Genomic DNA, 16,487 nt, shown 5'->3' on the forward strand with positions numbered 1-16,487 from the left:
TCAGGCTCCTTTATGCTGTTGCGCTGAAACTGGAAGACAAAACTCCCGTAGTTTCACACCTTGTGGTTCCCAGCAGCAGAAAATGTGATTAAATCTTTTCATATTAGTGTTTTCTCTGATTGAGTATAACATTCTCCCACCAGCAGCATGTGACAGATAAATGGATTTGCTTTACAGCACCAGAAGTTCAGTGAATATAGTTTAGCAGTCAAAGAGCAATGGTGGAGATTAGAGATTCTTTCCCTCCTCCTCTCCCCTCAACCCCATTTTTTCCTTCCAATTGATGGAAGAAGACCAAATCCCTGCTTTGTTTAAATGGTTGATGCTCGACTGTTTTAGATTACTGTCTGAATGGGAATTGTGCTTTATAAATACGGCTCACTCTGCAGCGCCGCGAGGCAGCGATGCCTGGGGCCTTTCACTATCTGCCAAGAAGCACATCGTCCATAATGTAAAGCCTACGCTTGATACTGTGGAGCTGAATGGTGAAAGAGACAGGAGAACCAAAGCCCTGAGACCTAATGATGCAAACAGACTGAAAAAATATATATGAAAAATCAACCACAAGACTTCAGTCAATTTGGCTGTAAACACACTTTTCAGGGCATGTTAGAACAACTTCTGGACTCAGATGAGAGTCAAACATTGTGAGGTCTGCTGACCACCATGGACATGATACGAATCAGTGTTAGTAATGAAGTTTACATTTGAATCTTCACTCTTTAGATGCACCTTTTATGTCAGAATACTTCAATTTTATGTGAACTTGAACTTTAAGTAGTGAAAAAATTGGTTCTCTGCTGCCATCTAGTGTTTGCATTTGTCCTTCCACGTCAGCAGGACATCTTCCTCTTCAGCCGACGATGTAAAATGCTGAATAGATATAATATAGTTATTTGAGTTTATATTATTTTCACCTGTGCTAAAAACTAAATTGTGGGACAAAAATAAAAATGTGTCTCTTGTGTCAAAACATCCTGTAACTCACCTGTGTGAGTCTGTAGCACACACGTCCTAAACTTAAATGTTATTAGTCAGTTTATGTTTATTTATTTCGCGGCTTGGCGCTCTTTCTGTACGCTAAATGTTGCTAAGCTGCAAAGCTAGCTAAAAGTGAATGAGTGGACTTTTAACCCTTCCACAGTCCTCAGAGGGGTTGAGTGGACCCCGCATGAGCTTATTAGCCTGTGCGCAGTTTTTTTTTGTTGTTGTTGTTGTTTTTGGGTTTTTTTTTTAATGTTGGCCCAAAAGAGAAGAAATTCAGCAAATATTGTTGCATCATCTTCTCAGACACACCAACTGAACCTGGAAGCTCCATCGTTCACCTCCTGTGGTTCACACGGGTAGGCTCTGCTGTCCTGTCTTTGTTATATAAAAGAAAAGAAAAAGTGCATCAGCTACACCCGGCTTAGGTTTGTGCTGGTTTTGTGCGACGCACACAATGCGCGTTAAATTTGTGATTGTTATTGAGGTCAGGTGCAGAGATAGTAATACTACCCTCCATTACAGGCGGCCCCTGGTGAGGGAGACGGTGGTAGGTTGTTGGTCAGATTTACCCAACATTCAAAAAGTTCTCAACAGTTTTCACATACAGTGTTTCCCCACTCGATCGCAGCATGGGACCGTCTTTGAAAATGGATTCTACTCTAACAAACCCAGCCCTGATTAAGACCTAATTAATTAAAAAAAGACCTGCAAATATTTTAATTTAAATAAATTACTATACAAATTCATTTTTATAACACTGCGCATCACATAAAGTAAACAATGTATACATTTGTAATCACAATATGGAAACGCACTGTAAGGCCACTCACTGCTCCTCTTGTAAATTTCTTTATATGTGTTTTTCGTGTTTGTATTCATGTACTTGTTCAAGATTAAAGGTTTTATACGGTGCTACGCGCGGAGCTGCCGCTAGGGGGACGGTCACACCGAACGGCAAGACCCCACAGACCCTCTGGCACTGGGTAACAAAGGTTAGCCTGGGTGGTGATACGGCTCACAGTAAACTGTGAAGTTTGTGAGCTAAGTCTGTCTGAACTGGCCCCAATGATAGGGATGTCACATTTAAGAGAGAAAAAAACAATCTCATCAATGAGCTGGAGAGACTGCAAATAAAGAAAAAACAAAACAAAACCTGTTTTAATATGCCCAATATGTGTGATGTTTGTAACTAAAATATGGATACATAAAGAAAGAAAAAAAAGCTTACTGTTGAAATAACAGGTCGAATAGTTTGTGTGTGTGTGTGTGTGTGTGTGTGTGTGCGTTTGTGTGTGTGTTACACACACAGTGTTGTGTCTCTGGTTCTAATGGCTCCAAAAGACCATCAGGTGGGCACTGCAAATATGTTAAAGGGACAGTATTATGTACAATTGACTGTTTTGAGCTTTACATCATGTTATAATGTTATTCTTCCATCAAAAACATACGCAGAGTGGTACTGTGATCCTTTCATTCATGTTTGAGAAATCCTTTAATCTCCCTTGGCAACCATTCAAACACCTGGTGGAACTGCGCATCAGATGAGCTCATTAAACGAGCTGCTTCTCAGTGCAACGCTGGTAAAAACATAACGAGCTAATAGAGGAGCTATGTTGTGATGACTAATTTCAAAGTGTTGAATTACAATTAAAATTTTTAATACATTTCTACATATACCTAGAACTGAAGGTAATGAAGTTACGTGATTATGCTATAAAATGGCACAAAGTAGCTGGAAAACACATAATACTGCCCCTCAAATAAAACAACATGTTCAGTTAAAATAAAAACACCCATTTATAACAACTGATTTTTCAATCTGGAAGTGCCAGTAATGCATGCTTAAACAATTTTTATGAACTCTTCTGAAGCTTAAAGAAGACGATGTCAGGCACTAGCAGAACCTTTTATTACTAACATTGTAATATGTGTTATGGTACAGAAACTACCTGCTTTACAAAAACAAAATGATACAATATCACAGGTATGTACAGTGTAGTAAATATATCATCTCAAATTGTACACAAAATCTTTACAATTATCACACATACTGGATTAAAAACAAAACTCAGACTACTCAGAACATACTCAAGACAGATTTTGCATAACATTAAAAGAACATGCCACATTTGGATTTTTTAAATTTTTTTTTTTCATCTTTACAAAGCCATGACCCATTTAAACTTAGTGCAAGTCATCTGTCTGTTTCAGAAGTTCTGGATACATAATCTGTTCTGTAGTCAGTCTCAGAGAGCTGCCCTCAGATTCTTCTAGGTCAAAGGTGAACATGTTGCATGTTTCAGGAAGAAATCCGGGCGTGGCGCTTCAAGTGTGTTAGAGCGAAAACTGGGCAGTCCACCATCAGAGTGAAGGGTTTTAGCACTTCCTTTGCTCTCTGCTATGTTCCCGCTGTTTCACCGCAGCACAGCCTGTCATGAATGCTCAGGCTAGTTAGCATAGCCACCAGTGACGGTGGATAAACAGCTTTACTGGAACGGTAAGTTGCCCAGTAACTTGTGTACACATTTAGCAGCATGTACCACAAGGTTAACTGATAACACTGAGACCTTTCTGATTGGTTGTTTTTGACTGGGAGCGGTGGATTTCTGCAGATGGAAATAGGAGACTGGGAGGAGACTGATCTTTTCACAGATTATGTCTCACAACATGGTGACAGTTTGAACAAATATGTAAAAAAAAAAAAAAACCCAAAAAAAACATTTTTGGAAAGTTACATACTGCAGCTTTGACTCGTTAATCGTCATAAAGACACTGCTGTCCTCACGGACCCAATGACTTACATGAACGCGTTTGGGGGTGATGGTTAAGAGGTTTTAAACAACCAAACATTCACAAACTAGGTCACTCAGTGTTCTTGAGTGAACACTGAGTGACAGTGTCTGTAATTCTGACATCAAACACACAGTGCTGGGCATAATTTAACATTATCTGTGGGTCCTAAACTCGCATGCACTAATCACTGACAGCTCAGACTAGACCAGATGCATATGTTCCATGTAGAAGTAGCCAAGATCTGTTTAAATGTATGAATGAAAATGGTGGGAACTTGCTTAAACCACCGGTCTCTAATTACACTTTAGACTCTTAACACACGTTACGGCAGACTGAATCACACCACCTCGTCTTTAAAGGAGCTCCCTGCCCATCTTCTTTTAAAACACCATTTCCAATTTCCCAACCCAAACTCAGCCTTAATGAACATCAAACTGTCATGGTGCATTTCTTTAATCTCACCTGCCTGTCTTAACTCAGGCAGGGAAATCTTTTTAGCATGATGGAGGACAGCAGCTACCAGATGCTCCCTAAAACATAAGAACTGAACTAAACCGCAAAACCTGGGTTCCAAACATTTGAGAACCCTGAACAATCTGCAGTGGTGTGTTCCACCCTCAGCATTATCCTGCTGCAAACCTAACAGCTTTACAGAAAAAGCAGACCAAGCTGAAAGTTTGATGAGATAGTCGTCAAATTCCTGGAGACAGTGGAGTGTGAGGGGGAAGCGGCGATGGAAAATGATGGAGCACAAGCACAGTGAATGTCTTCTATGAGAACATGCAGATGTTCTCTTGGAACATGCAGATGTTCTCACTGAAGATGTGTGCTTTGCTGCGTTTTCCTGGCCAGTCTCCATGATTATGAATTTGTGGACTTTCTCTTTTGTTTTGGTCACCTTTCCGCGTTCTACACACAAGTCAAAAGCAAACACAATGCTGAAAAAGAAAAAGAACAAAACAGAACCAACACGGAGATAGATAATAAACAATATTACTATTGTTTACCATCTATAAACAATAGATAATATTGCCTGTCGATGGCATACAAAACAAAAGCAAAGACCGAAAACAGGTTTAGGTGAAAACCAAAACGTCTCCCTGGGTCGGCTGCGGAGATGCGACACCCGCCGGCCCCCGGTGAGTCGTTTGCTCTGTTGCTAATCGAAGGGGAAAAGCATTTGGAGCTACAGATTATTGCCCTTTACACAAATCTGGAATAACGCGGTTTTGCTGCTAAAAATGTATCATTGCAAAAACAGAAAAGCAATGAAACCAAAAAATATTTGCAGGTATTTACATGGTTGTACTTTTCATAGTGTTTTGTAATATTAATGGATAAGAGTTTGTTTTTTGTTTTGTTTTTTAAAAAAAAGAAGAAGATATTTTTGGAAAGTGTTTGTGTAGCATCCTCTACTTCTACAGGAGTAAATAGTGTCAGGCATCGGGGTTAACTGTTTGACCGTCACCGCAGGCAGATCATGGCAGCTTGATATGAGTAGCCTGTCTTCATAATTAGTACCTGTTTATTGTGTCCAGCAAGGTTTGACTTTTACTTTACAAAGTGTACATATAGAAAAACACATACAAAGGCACACCATAGAGAAAACAGCAAATGTAGCATAAAGGACTGGATGTACATCATCAGTCTATGTCAAATATGTACAGGATAGAGAGCAACTGATATGTCCAAGCGGATCGAGCATGTTGGTCCCATCACACTGCGCTGCTCTCATGTTGTGTATCTGACCGACTCAGACCCAGGAACTTCAACCACCCGTCCCTCTGTGTCGGTGTCACCGTAATGCTGAAGTGTCCGCCGTCGTCACTTCCTGCAGGTAGGAAAAGCTTCCACACAGAACACAGTGCAGATCAGAAGCATCTCCGATTCCTTTAGCCGTCAAAGAATAAGAAGAGAAACACCTCCGTTCAGTTCGCACTCCTTCTTTCACTTGTTTTGCCGATGCAGCGAGAATGAAGAACAAGGAGAAACTAGAGTGTAAACAGAGAGCGCAGCGTGAAGCCTGGCGGCTCGGGCTGGAGGGGCAGTCAGACTATTTTCTTAATGCTGGGTCTCTTAAAGCTGCCGGCACTGCGCTGCTTCTGGACCTGACTGGCTGACCCGTGGCGAATGCGCCCCCCACTGGACAGAGCAGAGCTGGGGGACAGCTGGACATTCTCCTTATCCACACCTGGAGGAACAAAGAAAGGACAGATGCATTCTACCGAAAACAAAGCGTGTGACTCCCGCAATGCAAGCTGGATGACCTAAATATAAAACATCAGAGGTTAAGTTTACCTACGACAATTCCATCATAAGATCCTTTCATACTGTAAATGTTCAGGGTTACTTAGCCTGGCAGGCGGCTGACTTGACCTTCTGCACATAGTGAGGACCAAACTTCTTCAAATGTCTTCCTCCTTCTGTTTTGGAGTCTAAAGTGCAGCTTATATCAGTTAAATTCATGATTAAGCAAGAACTGCAATCACAGCAGCCTTGCAACATAAAGGTTGATCCATGAAGCTGAAGGAAAAGGAACAAATCATCTGCTCTGTAGATAATCCCATCATCTCTGCTTAGGCAGATTGTGGAGGCGATCTGTGTTATGTCTGCCATCACCCCTCTACAGTCGACTTCACAACTACTGTGATGGTTTACCATGTGTGTAACATAGGCAAGAAAACCGAAGATCCAAAAACATCCAGTTGTGAATCCAGTCAGTTGTATATTTTTCTTTATCCAACCAGAAAAGAACATTTAAAGGTTAAGGAGGCCTAGATCAAAAGAAGCATTAGACTCTGAAGCAGGTCTGACTGAGAGTGTGTATTTGTGTTTGGGTCACACCTGGGGAGTGTTGTGATGTGGCCAGTGAGGTCATGGAATTTGACAGGTTCAGATTGGCAGTGATGCTCAGCTGGCTTTGGCTGCTGGGAGGATACGGGGATGTGGGAGTTCGTAGTTGTTCCTCTCCTCTCTCTTCATCGGCTGTGGGCAGGTAGCTGTCGATCAGCGCTTCCAAAAACTTGACAATCAGCTCAGCATAGTCTGGGATCTGTGTTTGCTGCAGGGACAAAAAAAAAAAAAAAAGATGAGTGCTTACAATGCAGACAGATGGGCCACTGTTAATTCAGAAAACCATAAAAATATACTTCCTGTTCATCAGAAATGCAATAAACAATATAACATCAACCAGAAAAGAATGTGATCCACTTTTAAAACCAAACAGCACAATGGGATTTGACTCAGTCGTAAAGGAGCAGCCAGCAAAAATGTTACTATTTCTGTGACATTTCAAACCTAAAATTATGTTATCTCAAATTTTTTTTAGATAGCAATATTATGCAACACTTTTTAAGAATACAAACGTTGCAGTGTTGTTCAATCACCAGACCTAATGTTCTATGAAACTTTTGTTTGGTTACAATAATTGAGTCCAACGCTCACAGTTCATTAAAGATGTTATTACAGTCACCAGACTGGCAAAAGTTGTAACATAGGCAAGGACACACAGTCTGATGTTGTAGTTTAGGGGTGGATTAGTATCTGCTGAGATCAGCAGAAATGTGTGTGTGTGTGTGTGTGTGTGTGTGTGTGTGTGTGTGTGTGTGTGTAGAAATGAAATCAAAGTATAGAAATGTAGCAGAATACTGTGCATTTATTACTCACTAAAACCTCCAAAGCAGAAGATGTGTGTTTGTTTTCTGCTTCAGCTGCATGTGAGTTTGACAGAGCATGCACTTCCTTCTTTTATCGCTATACCAACTTAGCCGCACAAGTACTGCACAGCTCTACGGACGCTCCGGAACAAAACAAAGACTTAGCAGGAAGAGGAAACAGCCATACCTTAGAGAAAGGTCCAGCAAACCTCCACAGCCCATTAAAGCCAAAGCCTGTTAGATAAAAATGGATGAGAGACAGGAGACAGTTAAGAGCTGACAGTGCAGACGTATCCACTTCACTTCACAGGACTTTAGAAGACGTTCCATCTGTAAAGGTGGGAAGACGACAAAATGTCATACTTTGCAAATATGAAGGCTGGTACTGAGGAGGGGATTCCTCGTGGTACACAACGCTCTGCACGATGCCGTGGACCGGGTTCAGGAGGTTGATGTCTTGGCACATGGACAGCACAGTGTTGATCTTGGAGTCCAATAAGTTATAACTGAGGAGTGCACATATAAACATGTGTTACCAATAGGAAGTTGATTATTGAAATGTGGCAAGGTCACAATTAATGCTTGAGAACTTTGTGTTAGAGTAGATGTTAAAAAACTGGGAGAGTGGAAAAGATCAGCTTTGTGAAAAGAGAAGTGAAACTTTACTATGAATGAGAGGAATAACAACATTACAAATACATAGAAGAACTCGACACAAACTACCGGTCAGACAGTGGGCAGGTCACTTTGTCCATTAGTAGATTAAAGTGCATATTGAAGGTTCTTTTAAATGGTAGAAAAATATTTTCTGAGGTGAAACTGTTAATCCGGTTGCTGTTCTTCTCTAATTAGCTGGCGAATGTTTCAAAGTGTTGAAGCAAAAAGTTCTCCTTCTAGAAACAACGCAGAGCAGAGCCCAGCAGGCTGGTCTGACTGCTGAGTTCAAGGAGGTTTTGTTCGTTCACGTGTGGTTAAAACTCGTTTATCTGTGGCTGTTCAGGCTGCAATTGGTCTGGACATGAGGAGGGAAAAAAAAAACTAACTAAATTATTTTAGCCTTGGGTGACGTTCATCCAGCTGGGAAGGCAAGATTTTACCACTAACAGTATGTCAACTAACGCAGTGATCTGCAGGGCACACGTCTGTGAGGAGGCTTCCAACGGAAGGGACCAGAATGATTACTAGATGGTATCCAGAAGAAACGACAAAAACAGGCGGAAATTCAGTGCAGTACCACAAGAACACAGCAGAGGCAGCGAGGGGAAGAACGACGGCGACAGGGAGCAGAGACAACAAAACCAGAGTCCCAGCTCTGGAAGAAGGTCGGTGGAGAGTTATTACATTTTCCAGAGGTATGAATATTTTTGAGCCTAATTGTATGCATGATTATTATTTATCTATGTTATCTTGTTAGATATATTCTCATGACAATATCTAAAAATCTGCGGATGTACAGATACATTTCCAAAATTCTCTTAGCAGTTAGCATTTCCAGGTCTGTTAGCATGTTTTCCATCCCAATATCTGCTCTTCTACCATTTAAGTGATCTCTGTTCACTATTATGCTGTCAGCAGTTCCAGGTTCTGGCTCATCTGTGAACCTTCAGTCTTAAACATGTAGCCAGTTTAATACTCAGGACAGGTCAGCTCCTCTAGGTCTTATTCAGTGTTTAAAGCCACACTGTCCAGAAAGTTCTCCTCTGTCTGCGTCGTTAATGGTTGTAGCTAGGGGCGCTATTTGTTAGGCGGAGCAGTAAGCAGGCTAGATAGAGGCAGCACTATCCATTTTCTAACACCTTTGAGGTGTCTATCTCCAGCTAACGTTCCGGGCGAGAGGCGGGGTCACCCTGGACAGATCATCAGTCTGTCGCAGGGCAACACAGAAAACAGACAGGACAAACAACCATTCACACACACACTCACACCTAGGGAGAATTTAGAGAGACCAATTAATCTGACAGTCATTTTTTTGGACTGTGGGAGGAAGCCGAAGAACCCGGAGAGAACCCACCATGCACAGGGAGAACATGCAGAAAGACCCCAGGCCAGGAGGCAGCAATAGTATCTCTTATTTTGAAAGGTAAGTTTAGGAAACAGAGAAAAAAGAGAGGGAAAAAGCAAAACCAGAAATACAAGACAGTAGTTTTTCTTTTTACTGTATGCAAATGAGGGTGAAAGAAAGTCTGACTTTAATGAGGTTGCATAGCGTGGAATGTGAGAAAGGAACTCAAAAACAAGCATCTCTGGTCAAAAGTCAAGTTCGTGACAAAGGTCGTTTCAAGTGCATGAACTGATCAAGTGAGAAATACAGTATTTAGAACTTACACAACTGGAAAAACTTTAGGAAACACAACACTGGCTTCGGCTAAGTACTCGTACAAAATCCGTTGGTCAAAGTCATCTGTGGTGTACTTAACCTGGGTTGCCTGAAACAGAGAAGAAGAAAAGTAGAGTCACAGTGTGGATTCACCACATCATCTCTACAAGCAGTGAGCTTGAGAACTCACCAGCACAGTGAGCAGCAGAGCCTGGATTTTCGGGTCGGTCAGAACCTCCTCATCCAGCAGAACATTAGACTCTGATACAGACACCTTTCGCAGGTGAGAATTTCCAATTCTTTGCGTCTCTTTACCAGTAACAATAAAGATCAGAATTACAATCTGCTTGTTTAGAAAACAGAAGAAAAAAAAAAGAAAACACATCGAAAGCAGCGTGATCCGTTCTTTTATAATACTGGATGAATTTTACTAAGACAGAACAGATCACTGCAATTCTGTCAAGTTACAGCATGTCCACAAGCATAAGTGTTTGTTTCAAATAACACTGGGCCTCATGGCTTGAAGTGTCGGCCCCTACTGGGCAGGTCAGCAGAAAATAAATGGATTTTTTGTCACACGTCTTACGCTGCCGATGTGTTCGGTGTGGAACTGTGTTCAGTTTATCCGTTTTGTTACCGAGCTCGTAGTCATTTTCTGCTACACGCCTCATCTTCGGGGGAGTGGTCATCCCCGCCTCCATCTCTGGTCTTTTTGGTGCTTTAGAGTCTGATATGAGATGATCAAAGCTCTTCCTGGTACCTGGAATAGACAGTGTCTACATTAGACAACCCAACTGAAGAGCCACATGGATTCAACTAGATATTAGTTATATATAATATACATTTACACAAATATACATATGCATACATATGTATTAAGCATGTTTGCCACACTTCAGCGTTTCAGAAAATCAAACCAATTTAAATATTAATAAAATAAGGTAAGGTCATTTTATTTCTATAGCACATTTTCAGCAACCAAGCAGTTCAAAGTGCTTTACATGAGTTAGGATGAAATAAAAACAAAACAACAAACCAAGAGAAAGACAAAAAGGTAAAAGTCTAAAGCTACATATTGGTCCCCATGTTTAATAAGAATAATTTGTCCATATTTTATTAATTAACAGAAGTTTTTCTGGTTCTGATAAATCTAGATGTTGGTTCTCCATGTTTTGTAAAATTACTGACGTATAAAACTAAATGTTGGTTCCAGTTGTTCTGGGTTGGGTTCTAGATTTGTACAATATATAAAGCTAAATGTTGGTTCTCCATGTTTGAGTCTTGTTCTGGGTTGTTATGTAGATCTTAACTTTGTTCTAGATTTATAAGCCAACAGGAGTTTCTTCAGGTCTTGTTACATTATTAAAATTATAAAACTAAATGTTGATGTAAGGTAATGAGTTCTCCCACAGTTTCTAAAAGTAATACAGCAAATTAACACAAAATGAACTTTTTAAATACGGTAAAGGCGTTTTTATTAAGAGAAAAAAAAACATCCCAAAAATGTGGCCCTGTGTGAAACTATGAACTACAGCGCTGTTTTAACGGGGAGGCAATTACTTTTCATAGAGGGCCATGTGGGTTTGTTTTTTTTCTCCCTCAATAAAACACCTTTTGAAATGCATCAAACATGCAAAAAAAGGAAATCAGGAGGGAGACAAACCTTTTTGGTAAGACTTTATTTGACGGTGTGCATAAGACTGACAGGACACTGACAGAAATGTAATGAACATGAAGGAGTTTTCACAAATGTTCACGACTGTTGTCATGAAGAGTCGCAAGGCAAATAATGACACTTAAATGTGTCAAATGACACTTCATGACAAAACAGTCATAAAGACTCATTCATGGTCATAACAGGTGTTATGTCATGTTTATGACAGTGTCATGTCAGTCTTAGGCACACCCCGTCAATCAAAGTGTTACCCACTTCTTTACACCACTGTATGTACACACCTACACACACACACACACGCACACGCACACACACGCCCACACACACACACACACACACACACACACCATATTATACATAATATGGAGACTATTATGTGGGAAAGAATAAATACCGAGAAGCTTCTTTGTGTTGGCCTGTGATGGTTGACCCATGTCCAGGCTCATGGATTTGCGCGTTCGCGGGCTTATCTGGCCCATGGTGGGGTAATGATGGGTGGAAAGGTAGCGCTCTGAAACCTGAGGTGATGTCCATGGCTGAGACTCTTGCACAGTTCTGAAAATAAAACATTGTCAGCAGACATGCAGCATTTCATTTGTTCGGCTTTAGTGGATCATGGGAGGGAATAAAACAAAGTCCCATTTGTTAGCACACCTGCATTTTGGGTTGGTGATGTGACTGTTGTAGGTCTCCATAGGTACAGGGTCCACAGACAGCTCAGAAATAAGCAGCGACTTCCTGTGTTTGAGGCTACATCGACTTCTGACTTCCTCTGACACAGTGAGCAAGGCTGCAGAAAAAGTACATGCAGTAAAAAAGGTCATCTCTGTACGACTAAAACAAGCTGAATATGAAGTGCGGTCATCGTGTTAGTGTTTATTCACAGTCTAACAAACTTTATAAGGAAACAACAACATGGCTTTCAGAACAAAGACAGCAGCAGATCTAATCATAGAAAACTGTTGAGCTGCAAGTTCACAGAAGTGCACAGCTTAGTGAAACTTTCTCTGTGCTCGGGCCACTTTAGTGTGGGCTTGTTCTCAGCTTTAAAAACAATATCATGTAGCAATGAAGGTGAACATCTGAAGGATGCAAGGCATGTTGGTTTTTACCAGCTAAATAAGCCACGCTCTGAGTGTTGACCTCAAACTTGTCACATTTCAAATGTTTGCTTGTTAGAGCCAACAGTGTGTGCAGGATCCGCACTGTCCGCGCCACGGTGGTGGGAGACGGGTGTCTGTAGCCTGCAGGGACGAAAGCGGAACATGACAAATGTAGATAAGCTGACAGTAGCAAAGAAAATGCCTGTTTGCTCATGAACGACAATTATTCACAAACACTGTGGACGAACTGATCGAAAGTCAAAGCATTTACTCCTAACTTAGGATTTAACTATATTAACGGTTTCTCCAGTGACTGATAAAACAATAAAACATGAGTCAAGAGAGTGAAAATGCAGACGGCCTTACCTTTGAGTAAGTGGCCCACTAATGCAAAGTTGAAGTTAGCACTAAAATTGAGGCCCACAAAATGATCCATCTGCTTACAGTGCCATTCTAAAGGACGCCTAATTTCCATGAAAACTTCCTCTGGACTCTGAAGAAACAAACAACAGATCTGATTAAAATGCTCTATATCACCATGTCAACTTTATTAATAGGACTTTTCTATAAATTGTGTACAAGTAGAAAAATATTGCACTTGAGTATTTCAGTTAAGGAAAGTGATTCACGTGAAAATGTAAAAACAAAGTGCTGACAAGTAAATCAAAATGCTTTAAGTGTGGGAACATTTCATTTTAATGACTGCAGTAATCTGACAGTCACAACAGAGGAAGTAGAAACATTCTGCTGGCTAAAAAGCAGCTAGCAGCTATTTTAAGACAGTCAGTCCTGTTGTTATTTTCATGCATTTATGGTTTGACCTAAAAGAAATATAGACAAGTTCTCTGACAATGTTCTCTGTCTTAGGACACGTTTTGACCACGAGGCGTCAAAGTATACAGACATCATGATGTCAGTCCTCGTAAGCTCTACCTTGTCATTGAAGATCCGCATTGTGTCGAGAGTGTGAAGGTTCTGCTCCAACAGGGCAGTTCCAGCAGAGTACAAGTTGACTTCATCCAGCTGCAGCACAGCTACTGCCACCCAGAACAGAGCTTTGTGCATCGGAGAGTCCTGCAAACACATCCATTCACACAGGAAGCGAATCATTTAGCAGAAACAATGACAGCACCACATTACCAACGACTTAAAAAAAGGTCCAAGAGGATCATTATCCATAATTCAAACTAAGAGAAAATTCTTAGTTTGCAATTGTTCTAGTTTTCAATTCAGTTTTCACTATAGCAGAACAATAAAAATATGGGGCAAGGTTTCCCTTTGGCGGTTGGTTCTGAATGAGAGGATATGAGGGTTGATCTTTAACCTGCAAATAGTCAGCCTAATGACCTTAATGTTAGTGAGGGCAGCAAACTGTGGTAGCATGGTAGCAATGGTAACATGGTAACATGGCAGCATGGTAACATGGCAGCATGGTAACATGGTAGCATGGTAACATGGTAGCATGGTAACATGGTAGCATGGTAACATGGTAACATGGTAACATGGTAGCATGGCAGCATGGTAACATGGTAACATGGCAGCATGGTAACATGGTAGCATGGTAACATGGTAACATGGTAACATGGTAGCATGGTAACATGGTAACATGGTAGCATGGTAACATGGTAACATGGTAGCATGGCAGCATGGTAACATGGTAACATAGTAGCATGGTAACATGGTAGTATGGTAACATGGTAACATGGTAACATGGTAGCATGGTAACATGGTAGCATGGTAACATGGTAGCATGGTAACATGGTAGCATGGTAACATGGTAGCATGGTAACATGGTAACATGGTAGCATGGTAACATGGTAGCATGGTAACATGGTAACATGGCAGCATGGTAACATGGTAACATAGTAGCATGGTAACATGGTAGTATGGTAACATGGTAACATGGTAGCATGGTAACATGGTAGCATGGTAACATGGTAGCATGGCAACATGGTAGCATGGTAACATGGTAACATGATAACATGGTAACATGGTAACATGGTAGCATGGTAACATGGTAGCATGGTAACATGGTAACATGATAGCATGGTAACATGGTAACATGGTAGCATGGTAGCATGGTAACATGGCAGCATGGTAACATGGTAACATAGTAGCATGGTAACATGGTAGTATGGTAACATGGTAACATGGTAGCATGGTAGCATGGTAACATGGTAGCATGGTAACATGGTAACATGATAACATGGTAACATGGTAGCATGGTAACATGGTAACATGGTAACATGGTAGCATGGTAACATGGTAACATGGTAACATGGTAACATGATAGCATGGTAACATGGTAGCATGGTAGCATGATAGCATGGTAACATGGTAGCCTGATCCTTCTGAAAACCATTTGAGGGCAAAGCTGTTTTAGAGTCAGCTCACGAACTGATCATAGTAAAATTGAACATTTTCTGCTGTCTCACTAGTAGACGTGTTACTATCTGGGTGTCAATCTGACTTCTCTGAACAGATGTCGCAGTCAAACAGAACATCTGGCTTTTATACTCCAGGTAAAAAGGATCCTGTGACCTCTCACCCCGGTGGGGAAAATATCTGCCAGTTTATGGGATGGCAGATTTTGAACTGTATGTATTGTTTCGGTGCGTTCACAAATGCGTCACACAACTTTGAATGCAGACACTTGACGGTGTGTTCGCACCAAACGTGTTTTGAGCGTCAGGCGCATCTGGTTTACATTCAAAGTCTAAGTGGAGGCGCGTTGAGGTCGCGTTGAGGTCACGTCAGAATCATTATAGCCGTTTTTTCCGTTGCCAGCCTATTTGTTGGACGCACGTGACGCATCAACACTTCAAATTGCGCTGCACTAGTAGCTGGAAACCCACTGTGACAGGCACTCGACTCACCTCCCCGTAGAGTCTGAATGTAAACCAGACGTGTCTGACGTGTTTGGTGTGAAAGCACCATAAGTCTTTGTTTAAAATGGGGAGAATATAGTTTAGAGTTCCAATTTAAATTATGACAAAATCCGACCAATGCACGATCATGAAGACAATTTTTTATCATAAAAACTTGTGATGATGAAATGAAAATAAAGGCAGTTTGTTGTGGCAGTAGAAAAGGCTGAATACAGTGGCGAACGGATCAATTTCATACCTTGCTGAGTAGAGGCTGCAGCTTGGTCAGAGCAATCACAGTGGCCTCAATTAACACTTGGCTGTTGTAATTGTCGGGTCCCTTCAAACAGCTCTCAAGACCCTAAAACAGTCCACAGAAAAAAGGTGGGAATGCCCATGAGAAAGAGAACTGACCACACAGGGCAGAACATAAAGTCAGACTCTATAGGGATGTAGGAGAGACGCCAACAGTCACCAAATAAACCGTTTTAACAACATGTTATATTTAGAGTAAAATATTCTTTCTCCATGAGAGTAAAAGTGTTTGGCAATAACAAATACAACATACTGTATAATTTAGTATCTCCATTACTGACTACATTCAGATATGAATCAAAAACAACAGAAGTAAACCCAGCCACAAATAAGCTTGTTGTCTGTTTTTAAATCTGATGCTGCAGAATCGAGTCCAAAAGGACCAACCCGTCACTGGGATCAGAAAACTAACTGTGCAGCTACTCTTTATCTGTCAATCTTTTCATGACATCACTGACTTTATGCTGCCAACTTGCAATGGCTCAACAAGCACCGTCTACCAGGTCTATCTGGACTCTGTTCATACAGCAAACCAATCAGAAAGAAGACGCCGTGACATTCCACTCAACACTTTCACACTTAGAAAAGAAGAGAAACTAAACGAGTCCTTCTCATTGACTTCAGCTCAGTGTTCAATCCAATCATTGAACAAGGTGTTGTCATGTGTTGTCTGGACTGGAGCAGAGTGAGTGAGTTGTGTTTTGTAGGTTCAGCCTTTCTTTAAGAGTTGGGGGCATCGGTGTGTGAGGACGGAAACCTTGAATTCAGTCCTGG

The 16,487-nt window shown here is 41.1% G+C and overlaps 1 protein-coding gene across 2 annotated transcripts in view; it reads right to left on the reverse strand.

Moving 5' to 3' along the window:
- Positions 1–2,879: 2,879 nt before the first annotated feature.
- nf1a (neurofibromin 1a) overlaps positions 2,880–16,487 on the reverse strand; it is an 80,549-nt gene continuing 66,941 nt past the window's right edge. For both annotated transcript variants that reach the window (XM_044119376.1, XM_044119375.1), the window contains exons 45-57: positions 15,658–15,759; positions 13,465–13,605; positions 12,898–13,024; positions 12,541–12,672; positions 12,083–12,218; positions 11,823–11,983; positions 10,391–10,513; positions 9,944–10,062; positions 9,762–9,862; positions 7,800–7,942; positions 7,624–7,670; positions 6,625–6,841; positions 2,880–5,971 (exon numbers count right to left, since the gene is read on the reverse strand). In XM_044119376.1, coding sequence (XP_043975311.1) covers positions 5,829–5,971; positions 6,625–6,841; positions 7,624–7,670; positions 7,800–7,942; positions 9,762–9,862; positions 9,944–10,062; positions 10,391–10,513; positions 11,823–11,983; positions 12,083–12,218; positions 12,541–12,672; positions 12,898–13,024; positions 13,465–13,605; positions 15,658–15,759 — 1,692 coding nt within the window. In that variant the 3' untranslated portion in view covers positions 2,880–5,828. The remainder of the gene's footprint in view (positions 5,972–6,624; positions 6,842–7,623; positions 7,671–7,799; positions 7,943–9,761; positions 9,863–9,943; positions 10,063–10,390; positions 10,514–11,822; positions 11,984–12,082; positions 12,219–12,540; positions 12,673–12,897; positions 13,025–13,464; positions 13,606–15,657; positions 15,760–16,487) is intronic.

The sequence above is a fragment of the Gambusia affinis genome, linkage group LG06, assembly GCF_019740435.1.
Source record: "Gambusia affinis linkage group LG06, SWU_Gaff_1.0, whole genome shotgun sequence".
Lineage (NCBI taxonomy): Eukaryota > Metazoa > Chordata > Actinopteri > Cyprinodontiformes > Poeciliidae > Gambusia > Gambusia affinis.